The 22,185-nt window shown below is 36.7% G+C and overlaps 2 protein-coding genes across 7 annotated transcripts in view; both read left to right on the forward strand.

Moving 5' to 3' along the window:
* Positions 1–3,221, forward strand: part of Obsc (Obscurin) — a 439,567-nt gene extending 436,346 nt beyond the window's left edge. For all 6 annotated transcript variants that reach the window (XM_069813004.1, XM_069813001.1, XM_069812999.1 and 3 more), the window contains one exon: positions 543–3,221. In XM_069813004.1, coding sequence (XP_069669105.1) covers positions 543–677 — 135 coding nt within the window. In that variant the 3' untranslated portion in view covers positions 678–3,221. The remainder of the gene's footprint in view (positions 1–542) is intronic.
* A 4,684-nt stretch (positions 3,222–7,905) lies between these two features.
* LOC138691207 (juvenile hormone esterase-like) overlaps positions 7,906–22,185 on the forward strand; it is a 29,022-nt gene continuing 14,742 nt past the window's right edge. The window contains exons 1-6 of the mRNA XM_069813006.1: positions 7,906–8,012; positions 11,019–11,205; positions 14,172–14,309; positions 15,207–15,357; positions 18,625–18,810; positions 20,776–20,978. Coding sequence (XP_069669107.1) covers positions 7,978–8,012; positions 11,019–11,205; positions 14,172–14,309; positions 15,207–15,357; positions 18,625–18,810; positions 20,776–20,978 — 900 coding nt within the window. The 5' untranslated portion in view covers positions 7,906–7,977. The remainder of the gene's footprint in view (positions 8,013–11,018; positions 11,206–14,171; positions 14,310–15,206; positions 15,358–18,624; positions 18,811–20,775; positions 20,979–22,185) is intronic.

Consider the following 22,185-nt stretch of genomic DNA (forward strand, 5'->3'; position numbering starts at 1 on the left):
AGAGAGAGAGAGAGAGAGAGAATTTTTAAAATTAATTATGTAGATTAATTTCGTTTACCATCATTCAATTTTACTGCAAGATTTATAAATTCTTATCTACTATTAGGAATAGATCAATTTTCATCACATCTTTCAAAACGTCTTTTGGGCTACGACAACAATCAAAGTAAAATGAATTTCAGTAACTGCTAAAGCGATCTCGTTTGTACCACTGCTTTTGAGCACTGAGCATGTACATTGCGTTGAATCTGGAACTTAGGAAATGCAGACAGGCCATTTTTTTTCTAGAACTGTAGGCTACATATCCACAAACTCTAAGAGAATTTCATTGGGATGGAAATATAATCCCTGTCTGTGACCTGATAAGCAATATATCAGTAAAAAGGTAATATTTCTGCACTAGGGGAAAATCCTCTTCATTCAATCCTACAATTCGCACTCAATCTATCACAGTCTCTGACATAAGAAAGATGTAGTAAATAATTTAAAAACCTTATTGAGCACCAAGCAATACATCGCCATGACTGCCTTGTTTGTCTCAGGACTTCTCGGAGGCATACCACTCACAGCGTGCCCAAGAAGCCACTAAGTCTGAATCGCTGACGGGAGCATTTGGTGGACCCAAGTCTCTCGTCAGGTCCCATAGCATCCAAGAAGAACTGTTCACAACATTCTAGCTCTTCCTAAAACAAAACACTCAACGTTGTGATCTTCTTGCCCCCATTCATGTTTTAGCAATACTATCAGGTACAGTATTTTAAAACTTTAAATCGTGCAATGAACATTTGCATATTTTTTTCTATACAAAGTTCCGTTCTTTTAGCACACAGAGATTTGATCTCAAGCCCACTGTTTTGTTTTTAATTTATTTAGTTTGTGGTATATTGGAGAGAGTGCAAGAATGGTTTGATTATTCATGTGTTGCAGCGAATTCCCAATGATTTTTATTGTTCCGCAATGACAGCCAGAGGTGTGCTTGCTGTGGGTTTACTCTGATGGTACAAAAACTGCTCATTAATCTTTATTATATTAACTTACAATGTTTACAAGTGTAATTTAACTTCTACATTACGAACGTAATGTACAACTGCAGATTACCGATTCCTCTTTGCTGTTAACAATGCAGAAATATCCGATGTTTCGGAGCTACATGTTGTGTCCATCATCGGGGAAGGAGGGGAGAGGTGATCTCTGTTGAATCCATTACAAACAGTGGCAGTGCATTCATGTTAGCGTGCTAACACTTTGAAAGTTACTTTGTTAAAAATTATTTTAGCTGAAACAAGTTATATTTTATAGTTATTTCTTGTTCCTGTTAATAAAAATGTAAACATCATTTTTTGGTTAGGCCGCAAAATGTAAACTACAACGGTCGGTTTTCGTTACGTATGAATATTTCTATGTCCTTGTTAGCGTTCTCTCTTTTGCTAACGGAGGAACCAGCAACTGGTGCTGTGCGCGTGCATTTCCTCTCCGCCCTTCCCTTGACCCTGAGTGAAAGCTGTGAGTGTGAAGTGAACATGTTAGCAATTTCGTAAACACTTATGTGAGGTCAAAATTGGCATTATTAGTATAGTGAAATAAATCAAAACAGTTTGTGAGTGCGATTGTATCATAGAACAATTAATAAAACAATCATTTGATAGTATAAATTACAATTCGAAGAAAGATATATTGTAAAAGGTAGATACGCACCATCCCTAAACAATTTAATTAAAGAAAAAGAAAGTTGTATACGATATTTCAATGCAGAAAGGTATTCAAGAGATCAATTATATCACAAATATTCACTAAAATTGTGATACTGATAACAGCCAGAGATAATGTGAGTGCTAACACTTTTTATACTTTCACGCTCCGCCACTGATTACAAATACTGGAAAATAACTCCATCAGACAGATTTTCTTCTCTCTGCCTTCTTTGATAATGAAGCCAATTCATAGTTCTGAAATGCCGGGTGTTTCTGCGTCACTAACAAGGTGCAAAAACCCAAAAATTATGCCCCAAGTTCAACACCGTGAAAGTCCCAAACCACATTTAACAGTGTGTGATGTTTTAACTACCATTGATCATCTTTTCCAATTGCTTTATTTTATATTTTCATCCTTCAAAGATACGCGTAATGTAATTTATTCTTTCAAACGCATCGAAGCACGTAAGGTATGAATTTTTTTTAAAGTGCTATATTGACATGGTAAGTACAACAATTAGGCGACCACAATGTGTCTTAATATTTTGCAGCTATAGCATGAATTGGTTGTGGTTTTTTTTCTCTCCAGTGGAATAAAAAAAACTTTAATTTAATAATGTAGTATCGTTATTGCCTCTTTGTTAATATTATAATTTACGGCATTTTGGCACGGTACAAAACACCTTTTACATTAAATAAATTATTGTATCTTTATTACACTTTTAACACTTTTTATATTTACTTATTTATAGTCGCAATAACTTCTAGGCCATATCGCAACTGTCCGTAGTTTACTGTTGGGAATGAACTGTGATATTACATCTATTGTTCCGTAGTAATTGGGATGCAATCCGGCATTCGTCTTTATTTAACTGAAAATTAGTTATATTCAGCCGAGGGGAAACCACGCAAAAAACCTCGACCAGCTTGGTCGCACCAGGGATCAAACCCAGAACCTCCCAAATGCAAATCTCAAGTGATACCGTCTGAGACACCTCGCTCGGTTTTTAATACTTGTATTACAAATGATATGTTAAATTTGTTATATAAGCAACTTCTTCAACTTTTCTGTGTTAATTGAAACTGTATATTATATTTTTAGAGAAGTTTCAATGTCTTCCGAAATACCATGCCCCAGTTCATCAAAATAAGCTTTGATAGCCCATTATATTTGTGTTCACGTCTCGACTTCAAACAAACGTAAATGGACCAAGCAATTATCACATAAAAGTTTCTAAGCCAGCACACCTCAGCTGTAAGCCCTCTTACTGTTAGTATTACCTCGATGGTATTGCACTGTGGTAAAGCGTAAAGATGACCATGTCTTTTGAAGAATAGTAATTCCATTGTGAGATGAAAAATGACAAGACCACAAACATCCTAACCTGTTATTGCCATATGTTAACATGCAGTTAATTGTGTGCAATACTGCATAGCCCTCAACGTGCAATGGATGCAAAACGAACGAAACTTTAACCGATTACTGTATTCGTTATAATGTAAAAAGTAAATAAATCAATACGAAACATGTGATTGTTGTTTTAATTCTGTGTGTTTACTGTTTCTATCCTGACAAGCTACCTTGTGAAAAGTGTAACACCCAGAAAGAATGGCCCGAACGACTCCAAACTCGGGAGATGTGTAGAACAGTGTACCACCAATAATAATTGATTACGTTTCCAGAGAGATGGCATACACGAAGGCCCAACAGTGACGTCTCTTGTGTCACTAGCAAGGTCAGTGTTATGCCTTGCTCAGTCAGTGCAGACCTTCCAAACGAAGTGGAAACGTGAAAGCTAGTGCAGGTATGCCTCGTCGACGTGGAAGGGCGCAATATCAGCACGTGAGTGAGTTCGAATGGGGCAGAACGGTTGGTCTCCGGGAAGCAGGTTTATCATACCGTAACATTTCGGCTCATACAGGGCATGCTGCTACGACAGTGATGCGTGTGTGGAACCAGTGGATAGAAGAGGGTCGTATGCAGAGACGAGCGGGTACTGGACCATGTAATGTGACCACAGCACGGGATGACCGCCATCTTGTCCACATGGCCGTGACGGACTGTACAGCTTCATCCACAGTGTTGAGTCGACATTGGAGTACTGCAACAGGTGTGGACCTGTCTGCGTCAACAGTTTGTCGCCGTCTTTTGGGGCCTGGACTAGTGGCTCGTATGCTGTTGCGTCAGTTTCCATTGTCCAGAAACCACTAACGCTTCAGACTGCAATGGGGACGTGAACGCCGTCACTGGCATGCTGAGTGGGAAAATGTAGTGTTTTCGGACGAGCCTTGCTTCAACTTGTCCTATAATGATGGCCGCATAATATGTATTAGATGCTACCGTGGGGAACGCAATCTGAGAGCCTGCATTGTTGAGCGGCATAGCAAACAAATGCGTAGTGTGATAGTTCGGGATGCCATTGGTTAAAGTATGCGATTTCGCCTCCTACGTATTCAGGGCAATCTGAACAGCAACCACTACATTAGGGAGGTTTTAGAGCCCGAGGTACTGCCCCTCCTTCAGGCAACTCCACATGCCATATTTCAGCAGGACAATGCTCGGCCACATATGGCGAGGATTGAGCAAGCCTTCTTCGAAGAACGACGGGTATTTCTGCTTCCCTGGCCTGCACGTTCGCCAGACATGTCGCCCATCGAACATGTCTAGGATATGGTTGGTCGACAATTTGTTCGTCATGGTTCTCCAGCACTCACTCTTGATGCTTTTGTGGATTCGCATACAAACTGCGTGGAGGGTGATTCCCCAGGAACATATCCAAGCCCTCTTTGATTCCATGCCACAACGCTTAGAGGCTGTGATTGCAGCACATGGAGGCTTCAAACCATACTGAAATCTCACGGTCACAGATCAGGTATAGTTCTGTAATCTAATCATTTACATATTGTTATGTACCCTAATCTGTGGTATCAATTTCATTTCAGTCACATGTATCCTTTTTGGTGTTGCAATTTCCACAAACATTAGTGTACACCAACTACAGTGAAACCTGTTCAAGACGGAAGTGACATGGTCCTAATTTTTTTTCCGTTGTGGACAAGTTTCCGTATTATTCAGGTGTGACATTAAAATGGAATATTTTGTCATTCATATACTTGAAAAACAAAATGGCATGTCCCAAACTGCAAGAAGTACAAAATATTCCATTTAACACTCATCACATTAAATCAGCTTTCTGTCGCTTATTACGTTGGTGAATCATCTTGATTAAAATCTCATTTTCTGTATAAATATTATCGTAACTCACTCATTAGTCATTAAACATTACTAAAGTTTACTAATCTCATTATATTTAATATCTAACACTATACTCTGATACTGTACTGCATATCACTGCACATTATTAATTAATTAGACTAGGAGCCATCTATTAGAAGCCTCAAGTCTGGTTTATTTCATTTCTTTCCCAGTTCAATAGCTTGCTTTGCAGAACAGATCCAGAAATTGGCTTGTTCTTTGAAAGGTCATGAAGAACCCACTCTCACAACAGTTCATTTATTTTCACATAAACAGTTGCTTTCTGGTTCCTTTTGTGTCACCAATATTGGCCGCACGCCACTCACTCATTAGATCTTTATTTTTTTAAAGTGTTACACCTGAGTTTTCCACAACTGTACTTCAATATTATTTCACATAGACTTTGTTTCTAATTTTCCTTTATCTCAATAACTTTTACTTCATCACTTAATGTTAATGCCACATTTGATGCAACTTTTTTTTTTACCTGCAAATCACTACACTTGCGCTCTGTTTAGCTACGACAGTATACGGGTGTGAAGCATTGAAAATCTTTGAAGGGACTCGTCTGCCTAGTCAACAGGGTAATAAAATTTATGACCGACAGGCCAACACACCCTCGTACCCTCTAGAATTTTGCAAAGAAAACTTGTTTTTATCTTAGTGACCTACATATTTCGTATATTCCTTGAAATTACACGCTGTTTCAAAATATAGTGTGTCCAAAATATTGTTTCCATTTTGAACAGTAGCAGACAGTTTCTGTTTCTGCGTTGAACAGTTTCCGTTTTATTCAGGAAAAATTACACATAATATATACAAATTTCGCCGGAACCAATAAATTGTTCCGAAATAGACAGGATTTCGGATTATTCAGGTTCCAATTTGAATAGGTTTCACTGTACTAAACCCTGACTAAAAATTGGTTTGTACTGTTCGGTTCCTTTTACTTAAACAAACTATGGCTGTTTAGTCAACAGTCCCAAAGATTGATCGGAACCTCATCAATAAGACATCGCTCATGAGGTAACTAAGCCAAGAAATAATGGAGTAGGGTGGTCAGTTCCTTCTCTCCCCTCGATTGCATACATCGCTGATTAGTAACATATTACACTAACCAGACTTAAGACTTAAGATGTATACAAACAATTGTTTTATCTTTGGCACATATCGTCAAGTGAGATGTAATGCCTGATAATACTGGGTGAACAATCCTTCGTGCACCCGCGCTTCACGGCTTGCATCTAGGTGGCGGAACCAGCTGCTAAGCCTCCCACCTCCACCGCACTGAATGTTGCGTCGGGCATCAGTGTGAGTTGTACTCTTGCAGGATAAGCACGTGTTCTTTAGGCGACGTAATACAGTGTGTTAATTAAGTTAATATAACACAATTCAGGTATTCTATTCCCCAAAAAGTATTCATGTATGATTCCTACGTGCTTACAGAATCGGCTCGTGCTGTAAGGAGATTATTTCAAGAGAAATTCCCTGGGTGAGTAAATTACTTTTACTTTATTTTTAAGTGTATATTACATTATGTATTGAACGGATTATTCTCATGAAGTTGGTACAAGATTATCATCAGTAGCTTTTTTTGTGCAATGGCAGGGCACGAACTTAGCGGAATTTAATGACTATATTTTTAAATATAAAGTAGAAGGCAGAATGTTTCGTGGTGCCTATTAGTTTGTACACTACATTGTTCACACAGAGGATGGGAATCTGTGACACAAATTTATCTACATCAAGTTTATAACAATTGCACTTATCATCTGATAAAATTTTTGCAATTTTGCATAATGAATTGAAACCATAGTTTTTTTGTATTACTGTGTGATGTAGAAATGAAATTGATAATATGAAATATTTTACATACGCACCCTCGGTCTCAGCCGATGTTGAACGCAATTTTTCCGCATACAAGGTTATACTATCCGACACTCAGCAGTCATTTTCATTTGAAAGTTTTGAACTGAATGTTGTTGTTTATTGCAGCAGGAACCGAAACTAAGCGAACAACATGCAAGAAAAGTAAGGTACGAAATTGATGCGATAACAGTTAGGCCTAAATATAGAAAAAACAAAATAGTACGCCATATATGTTTTCGGCATTCTAAAACTGTAATGCAGAACTCTAAATATATTAAAAAAAAAAGCATCTTTTCAGACTTATGTTTTACTACATTTGTGAAAATTTAAGTATGATTTCCAACATTTATTCTCAACCTTACCAGCATTTTAGACCTTTCCGATATTAACCCTTATATATAATGATTGTATTGTCTTAATTTTATAACACGCAATAATCGTATACAAAACACGGAATGTGTAATGTTAGTGCATGAAGCCACCTGTGTAGCTCAGACAGTAGCGCGTTTGCCTGCTGATCCGGAGTTGTGCTTGGGCGTGAGTTCGATAACCGCTTGGGCAGATTACTGGATAGGATTTTTTCCGAAGTTTTCCCCAACTGTAAGGCGAATGTCGGGTAAACACATTCTGTCCGAGACGTCGTATGTTCACCTCAGACTAATACAAATATACCGATGTCACAGTTCTAGTTATTAGACAATGCCAATACAACATTTGCAATACAAAACATAGTTGGTTCCCATTTAAAAAAATAAAGTTGACTCTAATATCTTGAAAATTATTTCAAGTACAAAAAATACATTACGTGCATCAGATGTCCCCTTCGATGTAATTTAACTCGTAATTGTCGGTTTGTGTATATACGAAATATTTCACACACTATCAGAGATGAAAGAGTTAAGTGGACCACTTTGTAGACTGAAACGAGGGAAAGGTGGAGAGTGTTAGTGGAATGATGAAGGGGAACAAAAGTACCCCGAGAAAAACCCTCTGCAACGTCTGCATTGTCCTTTGCAAGTTATTTCACTCGTCACTGGTGCTCCAGTTCATCCGACCAGTTTCCATGCGATGTAAACATCTGCGACCTTGACATAAAGATAACCCAAGTAGAACGATGAATATTTTCGTTTGTTTCGCTTGCGATGTCGATCAGTGTGCCCTATGAAGATGTGCGCCGAACTTCTATTGAAAGTCGGGTAAGTCAGATCACCACCATTCTGGCCTATAAAAGATGCTTCGAGATTTTAGTACCGAAAAGTGACTTTTATCTTTGACACACTTCTGTGTGTGTGTTTGCCTATTTGCCTGTCCATCTGCCTGTCCTTTCATTTGTGTACAATTTCTTCTCTTAAAAAAGACGAATTTTTTTCATAATATCCTACATGCAAATTCGTCGTCCGAGATAGTGCGTAATAAGTTAACATATACTGTATGGTTCGTGTATATTTTAGTTGGCTTAGTGTCCATGAAATTGGTGAACGTGAAATGGAGTTCGGCGAGATGAGGTCTAGGATTCCCAAACTGTTTACCCGACATTCGCCTTACAGTTGGGGAAAACCTCGGAAAAAATCCTACCCAGTAATCTGCCCAAGCGGTTATCGAACTCACGCCCGAGCACAACTCCAGATCAGCAGGCAAACGCGCTACCGCCTGAGCTACACAGGTGGATTCATGCACTAATATCAGTACAATTATGGCCTGCAGCATAGCATCAATAAAGTAATCCACAACATACTAGTATAAAATAATTTAATCCTCGTAATTCTCTCAATAAAATTAAACATAAAAAATAAAGTCATATCCTTGCAACCAATGGAATTTAAAAATCTCCTGTCATTTTTCAATTTCTTTCATTCATAACTTCTCCCAAGGGTAGGTCTTTCACTTCAAACCCAGCATTCACCAGTATTCCCTATTTTCCGCCTTCTTTTGTGTCTCCATATACAGAGACATTATTATGACGTGATGCGAGAAAATGGTGGGTTACTGGCGGCTCACTCCCTGTGCGGTCTGTGATGTGTAGGCTGCTAGAGGTGCGGCATAGTCGCCATATGGCATTCGCTGTAGTCACAAGTCGTGTTATAAAAGTCTTGATTCTTCAAGTGTACAAAGTTAGTATATTTAGGTAATGCCTACCAACAAATTCTCATTGCGTGAACGTGTGTATATGTACAATACGTACATAAAAGGCAGAAGGTCGTGAGCGAAAACAAGACATAAATTTCGAATAAAGTTTCCAAAGAGTTTCTGCCGAAACAATTAAAAGACTCGTTAAAATATTTAAAGAAACAGGCTCACTGAACAATCGAAAATAAAACAGAAAACATAGTCTTCTTCTTCTTCTTCATCTATCCCTTGTGCCTTGCAGTGTTGGGTCCTCCACCCATTTCTTATATCTCTCCTGGTCCAATGCCAATCTTCTTATTTCCCGGATTTCCTTCCCTCTTCTCCTCACCACATCATTAACGTATTGTTCCCATTCTATTCCTGGTCTACCCCTCCTCCTTTTACCTTCTACTCTTTATTCGAATACTTCTTTCACTTTCCTCTCATCTCCCATTCTAACCAGATGTCCAAACCAATTCAGTTGTTTCCTTTCAATTTGTTCTACCACTGGTGCCTGCTGTAGTTCATTTCTAATATCTATATTTCTAACTCTATCTCTCTTAGTTTTCCAAACTACTTTTCTCAGATATTTAATTTCTGATGCTATCACCCTACTTTTATGCTTATCCATCATTGCCCAAGTCTCAGCACCATATAGGAGTACAGGTAAATATACAGTTTTATAAATCTGCATTTTTGTTTTCTTGTTTACTTCTCTCTTTCCAATAATTGCATTATTTAGATTAGTGTTCTTACAGAAGAAAAATTAGATGAGACTGGTGAAAGATTAGGGGCCATTTTCAGCAACGACTGTGAGCATGGTAAGTCCAAATTATTGAACATTTATTTTTAGCACTGTTATGTATTGTAGAAGTGCCGGAGTATTGGTTACCCGCTCGCCGGAAACCACACTACCAGTGGGCCACGAGTCACCCCCCATTTTCTATCCTCAAGTCATAATAATGTCTCTCTATCTTAATGTTATCTGTCATCTGATATCTTCTTCTGCTTCAGACTTTTCTCACATTCATCATTCCTTCCAATGTATAACTCAGTAGGCAGTTTCTTCTTAGCCAGTGACCCAGAAAATTCCTTTTTCTCTTCCTGGCCTGTTCCAGCATTAATCTTTCTTGACACATTCTTTCTAGCACAGCTAACATTTCTTATTTTTCAAATATACTTACATCCAAAAATGGTTTATAAAAATAATAAATTTCAATATCGTTGTAATAGGTGATGTCGAAGATATTTTTCGATATTGTAATATTACACTTATGTAAAAAAACTCTCTCAGATATGCTTTGCAATTTACATCCTCAGATCATCTGTGAATATAGATATACTTAGAATTTCATATTTTGCTTATTTTAATTCTTTATTGTCATACGGTATAACTTTTTGGGGAAACTCTAACCATTGTTCCAGAATATTTCAAATTCAAAAGAAAGTCATAAGAATTATGTTAAATTTTCCCAGCAACACAAGCTGTAGATCTTATTTCAAAATTCTGAACATTATCACTGTACCTTGCATTTACCTATACGAGATTTGATTCGCGTCCATAAACAACTCCAAAAATTTACCAGAAATGAACAAATTCACAATCACTATACAAGAAGAAAGTCTAATTTGCATCTATTTGGACACAAAAGTTCTCTTTTTGAAAAAAGTTTTTCTTAGAACGGCAGACTTCTATTTAATAAATTACCCGGGTCTATTAAACACTTAAATGCTGAGATTAAATTCAAAAAAGAATTAAAGAAATTTCTTGTGGACGGTTGTTTTTATTCAGTACAAGAATATCTTGAATGTTAGTAATTACAGTTATTAAATGTTAAGTTGTACGTATATATTTATTAATAGTAGATGATAAAAGGTTTCATAGATAATTATTAATTCTAGGTTAATTGTGTGAAGATTTGACAATTTTAGTGGTAGTATTCAATCATTTGTCAGTATTATACACCATGCATATATTTTGTAAATGTTTATTAGTTTTAGAACTATTCCTAGTTTTAATTTGACTTGTCCAACATCATCCTGTATGATCATTAGGACGAAATAAAATACATACATTGTTTCGTATGTTACTGAAGTATTTGCAGTGTGGCTGTGCTGCTGCTGATGGTTGGGTGCAGCGCCCTCGAACCAGCACCCGTCATCCGCATACAACAGGGGTTGATCAGAGGCACGACTTTGATCTCTGCCCGGAGTAACAATAGTTACTTCGCTTTCATGGGTATTCCCTACGCAAAGCCCCCCGTCGGAGAGGCCAGATTCAAGGTACAATAAGATTTCACATCCTTTATCATGCATTTTGACTGCTTGACAGGCTGTCCGTATTTGAGTTGCTATCAGATTAAGCATCAACATCATTATCATTCCATAGCATTCCCCGATCGCTGTCTGGCGACTTGTAAAAAAGGCTGGTGTAGGGATGAATGGGGTTGCCTGTTTTGAAACCTAGATACTCAGTGAACCTCAGTGTGTCGATAATTAGGTATGCCTTAATTTTCTGGGGAAATGGTAGCAAAATTGGGAGTGTCTTGATTTTGCAAAAGAAAGCCATTAGAATTCTATGTCAATCAAACTATCTTGAACATTGTTGACCTCTTTTCAAACAATCACAGATATTAACTGTCATAAATTTATATATATATATATATATATATACGACCTAGCCCTTTACACTCGACAAAATATAGACAACTACTCATTAATAGCCAATATACTGTACATGATCATGAAATTAGAAATAGTGAACAAATTAATATCCCATACTGTAGATTACATAAAACTAGTACAAATTTTTCTGTCATGGGGATGAAATTATATAATAAGCTTCCCAGTCAATATTATAAGTTACCAACCAATAGTTTCAAAGCTAGATTTTATAATTGGCTTTTAATTAATCCTTTCTACTCTGTAGATGAGTTTCTTAACATAAATTCATACGAAATTGTTTTTTAATAAATAAAGTTATTTACATTTATTTACAAAATTATTACATTAAGAGTGAAGTGTTTTCATTAATTTTAGAGTTTCAAAATGTTCTGTGTTTTCATTCTAATTAAACTTTACTGTTTTAAATTATATGTGTATTTTCAAATGTGTGTTTTTTTTTTTCCTCCCTTCTGTCTTGTGACGAAGCCTATTACTGTATGTTTAATGGCTTAATAAATTGAATTGAATTGAATTAATCAATTTCAAAGGTTTGTTGGATTCGATAAGTATAATTAATACGATTTTAAATACGTATGAATGGATTTATTACCGTCAGAATTACTTATCAATAAAATCAACCATTAAAATCATTAGATTATGACATAAGATGGTACATAATGATTGACGAACGTTTTCGCCATGAGTATGGCATCTTCAGGTCTCATAGAAGCAAGGATACATAATGAATACTTATGATTTCTGGTTTAAATAAAATCACTAAAAAATATGTTTGGAAAAACAAGGTTAAAATTATAGGCAGTGTAAATGTATGTAATTATGAACATATGTGTAACATGAAATCTAAAACCGTACAAAGTATTAAAAATAACAAACAATTTAACAAAATAACAATTTTTGTAATTTATGACCACCTGCAATTGAATACTGTCATAAATGTGATTTGGAGTAAATCAAAGTGATGGGGCCAATTTTTATTTTGCCTATTTTACCTTTTTAAGGTGTATCGTACTAATAAATGCCTTTTTTTTTTTTTTTTGTCATTTTAAAGCAAAATTTCTAATATTTCAAATGAACAAGAGGGGTAGAGAAATTCTGGGCAGCATATAGCCATGGCGACTGAAAATGATTATGTGGTGCCTGAATTGTTTATTGAGTTCAACATTTTATTTGACTTCGATTTCTTTTATGTCACTAGGCCTACGACTAATACATAATGTTAACATTAGTGGTTGTAGGAAGAAATTGGAATGTGCTTCTTAGATTAATATTGTTGCATTTGTTGCGCATCTCAAAACTGAGATTGTCACTATAAACGAGTAGCTTCCGCGGACAGCACAGAGCATCTATGAGAGAGTGTGTTTGCATTGCATAGATATTTCATATTGTTTAATATATTTCAGTAAATGTGTCATCTTAGCTCGAGTGGTTTTCTCATTGCCTGAATGGGCAAAATGTGGTGACTCTCGAAAGTAAAGGGGATGGCCTGAAAATTTTTACTTTTGTCTAACCGTGGTAAAAAATTATCTTTTATTGCATATAAGCTGCCTCTAAGAAAATACTTCGTTATTATTGTTATTAAATCTTCTTCTTCATCATCTTCTTCTTCTTCTTCTTCTTCTTCACTACACGGTTTAGGCGAAACGCCTGTTCCGTATTCACAGCATCTCTTACCATCTCTTCTTTGGTCTTCTTATGTCTTGTTTGGTCCGTATGATATAGTTGTTGTTTCCAATTATTTCTATATTGTTGGTTTGATCATGTATGGAATATATCTGTAATTAATTTCTGATATCTTCATTTCGTATGTGATCCAGTCTTATACAGCCATTGGTCCTTAGAAAAGTCATTTCTGCACTCTGAATTCTACTATTAATTATCTTATTAATCACCCAAGTTTCACTACCATACAGAAGTAAAGAAACAACCATTTTTATTGTTATTAAATCCAAGTGGTATTTTGTACATGAATACTGTTTGTGTTGTACACCGATTTATTCACATAGGTACACGAATAGATGTAAACACAATACCAGAGCGTGCGGGGAAAGACCTCAGCATGAAGCTAGTATGATCGAGGTACCCTAACTTGTATTCAAAGTAACCAAACGCAGGACTCTACTAATTACTAATAATGTCTCAAGAACTCAAAATGTAATTGCTTGCAATTCTCAGAGAACTTAAGAACTTCGAATTTCGTGAAACAAACTAAACTAAATGAATCGACTTTTGCAAAAAGGACACATGTTACAAATTTAATGTTTTGAGATATTCAAGAAAAACATAATAGCAGGTAGGAAACTTAAAATTGGAGCTTGACATTTTTGTTACATGAAGTTAGCTACAAATGTGACTGATATATGTTATAATTTACTCATATTATTATTCCATTGGCCATTCACTAAGTTACAGTTTCCATGAAAAACTGATTTTGACAAAAATGTAACATATGTCCTTTTTGCAAAAGTCGATTCAATATCTAAACTGAACCGAGCTTTATAAATGTGAGAACACAGATTATTGCAATGAACGAAGTCACGGAAATCTCAATTCTCGCTTTTTGGCAGTCGCCCCAGCCAGCAGAACCTTGGAGCAGTGTGCGTAACACGACTGTGGAGGGATCTCCATGCCCCCAGTTCAACACCCTGGTTAACAAATACATGGGCGAGGAAGACTGCCTTTTCATCAACGTGTACACACCTAAGGTAAGAGTGATCGCTTTCAAATTATAGTTCTATTAAATACAGTAAGTATGAAGGGGAGTCAATGAAGAAAAACAGATGAATGATAAAATGCGCGAGTGCTCCACAAAAACACGTGGTAGCAGATTGACGGTAACTGGATAGCTATAGTTAGTCTGGATATATTTCATATATTTCTGGCCATCAGAGGCGTAGTGTTCATGCATGTAGTGGAAGCATTGTTTCCTTTTGAGTTTTAGAAGAAATATTTTTATGTGTCGAGACATAGATGGAAGGATATTATTAAAATGGATTTGATAAATGTGGAATATGATGGTAGGGACGATTAATCTTTCTCAGGATAGGGATTGATGGCTGGCTTATGTGAGAGCGGCAATGCCTTAAAAACCATTTGTAATCAAGTAAAGTAAGTAACTGTTACTTATGTTTGGAAGATTAAAATTTGTTACTAATTATTACAGCCTGTTATATAATAAATCAGTCTGAAAAATATTTTTCATGTAAATACACTTACAATAGCGCTCACAGGACAGTGTCAGTGAAATGTGTCATAGTTCCAGTGCAGTGAGTGAGTTGAGAGCGAAATGAGTGTGGTATTGAAAGGTACTTGTGCATGTATGAACATATCATATATACTCGTGGGTTTACCCGAACTTAGGTTAAGATACAAATTAGATTTACTTTAAATGTTATTTTAAGTGATTGTGCTTCATTCAATTTAGGATGCTCCTTGTAAATATTATTATACAGTACAATTGTTGTTGTTGTTATTATTATTATTATTAATTGTAATGTAGGCTTATTATTAATTGTCATTATTGAATGTAATCAGTTACCACTGCCACCGAGTATTACCCATTTGCAGTGTGAATAAATACATAAATATTCTTTACATTACAGCTGAACGCTTCTCCTCCATTAGCCGTGATGGTGTGGGTGCATGGCGGCGACTTCGTGCTTGGCGCTGGCGACAGGAGCATATATGGAGCGGACTTTCTGGTAGACCAGGACATTGTAGTCGTCACGCTCAATTATCGCCTTGGAGTGCTGGGTGAGTGTTTCGAAATTTTGATATCGAAAGCAGGATTTACTGAAATGACATTTTCCAGGCATAGCTCGTACCTTAAACTGTACACAGTATGCCGGATTTAGGTCTAGGCGACCTAGGCAGTTGCCTAGGGCGGCAATTTCCGGGGGGGGGCGGCATTTCCTCTTTCTCTTCCTTTTTTTTCTTTTCATTTTCATTTTACAGTGAAATTTGTTTTTAAAACACTTGTTGGTAAATCCTTTCTGAAGCTTGTTCTTGAACACCTTGTGGAAGTGGGATATTGTTTTGGTATAGCATTGTCGCTGTAGTGGCGAGAGTAAAAGGAAAGTGTGCAGCTGCATAGGTATATTGTAATGCCAGTATCACGTTATTATACCACAGTCTAGTATATAGCAGTGGCGGCTGATTGACTGAGGCAAGTGAGGCCAGGCCTCAGTCACTTGGCTTAATTGAAATCAAATTTTGTTTTTATATAATGTATTAGTTATTTGAATGAAGCATATATCGCTGTAGAAGCATTTGAAAACTTTGTGATGTAGATAGACCTGTTTTGCAGTAAAATTTGTTCCTGAGGCAGGATCACTCGTGCCGGGTCTGGCTTGTGATGTATATAGACCTGTTTTGCAGTAAAATTTGTTCATGAGGCCAGGATCGCTCGTGCCGGGTCTGCTTCTGGATTTTCGTTTGTCTTCGCGGGCTTTTGAGATTGCGCTTAAAACGTTGTAACTGAGGCACAATTCGTCTGGCCTGGTCAGTTTCACTCCTCTCAACCCTGGGCCGACCTCAAGGGTAGAGTGGGGTGGGAATAGGGTGACTTGTCTTCCTAAATAGGCCATAAATAACAAATATTTCAGCTCTTTGGCAGGCAGAGACCCACACTATTCTCTCCTCTTATGTCTTAGTTTATGACTTAAGCGAGGGTGTTGTACTATTGTACTTCGTGTAGTGAATCTGGGCCAATGTTGTTATGTATTTCGGGAAAATATAAACAGAAACAAATGCCAGAAATAATGCTGGTGTAGTTAATTCATTGTTAGAGTGTCCTTTTTCGAGAAGAAATAATATTGAAGCAAAGGAAGTTTTAAATAAAGAGAGAGCCGACCGAGATACCTACGACATCGCTGACAATTTTTCTGACAGATAATCTTAAAACGCGAGTTTCTATTGCATCCTGGTATGGGAAACATAAATGGTTCAGTGGTAATGTGATGCAAAATAAACTTCTCTGTTGGCCTTGTTTGTTGCTGTCAAAGGAAAAAAATAAAAAGAAAAGAAAGAAAGGGGAATTTCAATACATAATATGGGTTGCTTCATCATACTGAAACAGTCACTGAAACTCGCAGCATAACAGCTTATTTGATGAGTGAAATTATTATTTTTCATTACTAGTAATAATAATAGACTAATAATAATAATAATAATAATAATAATAATAATAATAATAATAATAATAATAATAATACAGTAATAATGATATTTATAATATAACAAAATAATAATTATCATAAATAAACATTTTCTTTCGGAGGCATTTAAACTAGTTGCATTTGGCCCCACCGAGGATTTGGATCACCGGCCGCTACTGGTATATAGTCTCGAAACTTGAGTTGTTGAGGGTACTAGGAACAATAGACTGTGCTGGTACTATTTCGCATTGTCTGTGATGAGGCGATAGTAGCGATTCTAGTGGTTAGCAACTATCTATGGATGCATATTCCCTACCTATTGAGCTTCGTGACTATATATTACTAGACTGTGATTATACTATGAAACTGCTTAAATTTAACTGCTTATATAAACAAGAATGCATTGTTGAAAATCAAATTGGATGTGCGTTTATTATTTATCACTATGAATAGTAACCAGAAATCACAGTTACATTTCCAATAAAATATATCGTCAACAATACTATTTAATCACTTTCCAGCATGTGCACTATATAATTCGGTATGAAAGGTTTATTCCGCAAAGAGTTGGAATTTATTTTTCAATTTACCTTATACTTCCAATCGAAGTTAGAAATATTCGTAATAATTATACCACTAAAAAAGCAATGCTTAAAAATAAACCATAGCCTGCCATTCACAAATCAATTTTGTTTCAACAACGAATATGTTTGAATAGGTATGTTTCTTTGCATCGATGACATCATCAATGCTTTCTCTGTGAAGAAAGTGCAAAGAAAATCTTTATACTTCACAAGACTTACTTAGTAAGATGCATATATTTTGATTCCAATAATTTATTGTTTTCTAAATTGTAACATTTCATTTAAAAGTAATATAAACTAAACATGACCTGTATAATAGCTGCAAATCAAGCTTTCAGGTATAACTCCCTGTAAAGTTGTATAATAGCTGCTCATAAACTGTTTGTGGGAGTTGGGGGGGGCAGATTTTAGCACTGATTAGGGGCGGCACTATACCTAAATCCGACCCTGCACAGTGGTGGCTTTAGGAAAAATATTTAGACTGGATCCAGCTCGAACTTAAGGTCGTCTTATGCAGTAAAACCCGTCTTTAATGGAACTTGCAGTAAATAGAAACATGCTCATAAGAGAATATTTCTTTGTTCTGTGAATTAACTGGTATACAGCTATATAAAATTAGCAATATCATTACTTCCAAAGAGTCAGTGAATTTCTGTAGTGTTTTCTATTTATTATGTTGGAATTTTTTCCAAATTAATTTCATGTGTTTGCACTAATCTAATGTACTTTTCTTAAAAGAAATATGTTTCAGTTTATTCTTCAAGAGATAAAAGATATTGAAATTTTTAAATCACTCTGTTTCCCTATTCAAACATGAGATGTGCTGTCATTTGTGTTACAAAACAGTCACCTCCCATCCTTTGTAACAAAGCTTGCCAAGTCGATTCTTTTTTTTTCAATTATCTCTTATATATGGATGATGAAATACTTAAATGAAGCAAATTATTTATTCTAAGCTTCCAACATATTGTAGAAAAAAATTCAACGTCTTAAGCTGGCTTAAACTAATGAAAACAGTTTTTGCCCTCTACTGAAATTTTTTTACAAATAGACATGGCCGTCTTTGTAACTAGACTATTGACCTTTTTATTGTTTTATAATTACCCATATTTTACATTAATGGTTTGGGATTGTCGAACCACGGATAATATAAACCAGGAATCATGATAATGTCTCTACAAACAGAAATATATCTCCGTTCCCTCTCTGGGACTAGAATTCAACTGCATGAGCTGCCATTGAGACAGACTGAATTTGAAGTAAATTAAATTTAACTTCAGGTTTCCTGAGCCTGCAGCTAGAGGACGCACCAGGCAACAGCGGCCTGAAGGACCAAGTTTTAGCTCTGCGCTGGGTACAGCAAAACGTGGCTCAGTTTGGGGGAGACCCAAGGAAAGTTACCATCTTCGGTCAGAGTGCAGGGGCCGCCTGTGTTCACTTCCACCTATTGTCACCGATGTCACGTGGTAAGAAATTAGCCAATACAATAATAAAGCACCTCATTTGTGTGATTTCTTTCGCATGTTCATTTGTTTACTTGTGTAATTACCATCATACTAATTTATTTTCATGATCTACATGTGCTTGAGGCATTGTTATACATGCGTCAGTCCGTTGTTATCATACTCACGTGCGTTGTTGTGATCATACTCGCTTGCATTTGTTATCATACTCTGTGTGTTTATTGCTATAACACTCGCGTGCATTTATTGTTGATCATACTCGCGTGTGCTTGTTGCTACAATACTCGCGTGCATTTATTGTTGATCATACTCGCGTGTGCTTGTTGCTACAATACTCGCGTGCATTTATTGTTGATCATACTCGCGTGTGTTTGTTGCTATAATACTCGCGTGCATTTATTGTTGATCATACTCACGTGTGCTTGTTGCTACAATACTCGCGTGCATTTATTGTTGATCATACTCGCGTGTGTTTGTTGCTATAATACTCGCGTGCATTTATTGTTGATCATACTCGCGTGTGCTTGTTGCTACAATACTTGCGTGCATTTATTGTTGATCATACTCGCGTGTGCTTGTTGCTATAATATTCGCGTGCATATACTCGCGTGTGCTTGTTGCTATAATACTCGCGTGCATTTATTGTTGATCATACTCGTGTGTGCTTGTTGCTACAATACTCGCGTGCATTTATTGTTGATCATACTCGCGTGTGTTTGTTGCTGTAATACTCGCGCGCATTTATTGTTGGTCATACTCGCGTGTGTTTGTTGCTATAATACTCGCGTGCATTTATTGTTGATCATACTCACGTGTGCTTGTTGCTACAATACTCGCGTGCATTTATTGTTGATCATACTCGCGTGTGTTTGTTGCTATAATACTCGCGTGCATTTATTGTTGATCATACTCGCGTGTGCTTGTTGCTACAATACTCGCGTGCATTTATTGTTGATCATACTCGCGTGTGCTTGTTGCTATAATATTCGCGTGCATATACTCGCGTGTGCTTGTTCCTATAATACTCGCGTGCATTTATTGTTGATCATACTCGCGTGCATTTATTGTTGATCATACTCGCGTGTGTTTGTTGCTGTAATACTCGCGTGCATTTATTGTTGATCATACTCGCGTGTGTTTGTTGCTATAATACTCGCGTGCATTTATTGTTGACCATACTCACGTATGCTTGTTGCTACAATACTCGCGTGCATTTATTGTTGATCATACTCACGTGTGTTTGTTGCTATAATACTCGCGTGCATTTATTGTTGATCATACTCGCGTGTGCTTGTTGCTATAATATTCGCGTGCATATACTAGCGTGTGCTTGTTGCTATAATACTCGCGTGCATTTATTGTTGATCATACTCGCGTGTGCTTGTTGCTATAATATTCGCGTGCATATACTCGCGTGTGCTTGTTGCTATAATACTCGCGTGCATTTATTGTGATCATACTCGCGTGTGTTTGTTTTCATACTCGCGTGTGTCTGTTGCCATCATACTCATAAGCTTATGTATTTGTTGGCATCATAGTCGTGTGGGTGTATCATACTCGAGTTCGTTTGTAGTCATACTTTCTTGCCTACGTTAATCATACTCGTGTCGTTTGTTGTCATATTCGCTTGCATTTGTTGTCATCATACTCGAATATTTGTTGTGATCAGACTCGCGTGCATTTCTTGTGCACATACTCATGTAACCTATGTTTGTTGTAGGCAACGTGTGTGTGTGTTTTGTGCTCATTCTAAAGTGCGCTTGTCTTTTGTAAGTTCGTTTACATTCGTAGTAGTGTGTGCTCGTCTATTGTAAGTTTGTGTTCATATTAGTGTGTGCTCTTGCGTTTATTATTTTTCATGCTTTTATGTGTGAGTGTGTGTTATTTATTGTGTTCACACTCCTGTCCATTGTAATTTTGATCTTTTCATACTTCCTATGTTCCTACTTGCGTGTATATGTTTTGCAGGTCTTTTCCGTAGCGCTATCTCTGAAAGCGGGTCCGTATTGAACCCATGGGCTTATCAGACTCCAGAGGAGAGCGTCGAATTGGCATTCCTACTGGGGGCAGAGTTCGGAGCTCGTAGCAAGGACCCACATGATGTGCTACAGGTTTTGAAGACAGCACCGGCCATAGAACTTGCCTACTTTGTCTACACGAGCTATCTGCAGGTAATCCTTACTTTTTAGACAAACATGAACAGCAAGCAACGTTGGAACTTGGTGTACTAGATGTAGAACAATGACATCATGCACGAGTCGAGAATGGAAGCGCTATGTTTTGTATGTTGCCTGGCTATAAATGTCTCTGTCCATGTTTAGTTGTGTGAACACCTTGATATGTTTCGTCTACAGATGATCAATCGTCGCGTCGATCCATTTTAGGTGCTATTGCGATTTTGCAGGATCCGTTTCATTACACTCCTGCCTTACGGGATGCCCTTCATCGGTCCACACATTTCCTGCAAAGACACAAATCCCTCCCTTGGGGGATCACAAATTTGAGACCCAACCGAAGGTCCATTATTGTAGTCTGACAGCTAGTCATCATAATGTTGTCAAAACTGCAAGATCTGTGTGTGAAGCTGCTAGTTTGCTAAGGAACCAATAGAAAGAAGATCCTGGGTTCACTCTTTTTGTGTCACTGAAGGGTTTGTTAAATTTTACAATTACGTAAATAAAACAGTATGAAAATAAGTTATTTTTTAATTTTATCGAATGTCCAATTCCTTCGATGAACTCTTGAACATCATCTTTACAACACTATGTTTCAGAATTTCGATAAGAGTTCTGGCCATCCTATTATCAGCAAAACAATCTCGAAATACATTTTAATTAGGTTCACAGATTTTAAATTCTATAATGTTTGCAGATGAACAAGTGATATTTGCCAATTTAAGATGATGAGTTACAGATAGCCATTCGGTATTTATGCGAGGTTACTGCAGAATATAGTTTAAGAAGCTCTGTTAAAAAGACTAAAGTTATGGCATTTTTAGGAAAGTATCCCATACGATCAAAGATAATAATTATTATTAATACAATAGTTAGCTATTTCAGTTATTTGGGCTGTAGTATAACATATATGATAAAGGAGATGTACAAAATAAAGTGAATAAATTTCAGTATAATTATGTTGTTGTTGTTTAGCCAACTTGCCGAAGACAGGTTAGAATCTCGTGACACCAATAAGATTTTACTAATGAGTAGAGTCCAGTGTTTGGTCACATCTTCCACCTGAAGAAAAAATACTGAATCTGCTCTCGTGTGTGACTTTCGCTTTGTTCCAGAACTCATTAGGGGATATATATATATATATATATATATATATATATATATATATATATATATAATTTTCTCCGCGAATTCTAATCTTCTT

This window comes from Periplaneta americana, chromosome 16 (genome assembly GCF_040183065.1).
Source record: "Periplaneta americana isolate PAMFEO1 chromosome 16, P.americana_PAMFEO1_priV1, whole genome shotgun sequence".
Classification (NCBI taxonomy): domain Eukaryota; kingdom Metazoa; phylum Arthropoda; class Insecta; order Blattodea; family Blattidae; genus Periplaneta; species Periplaneta americana.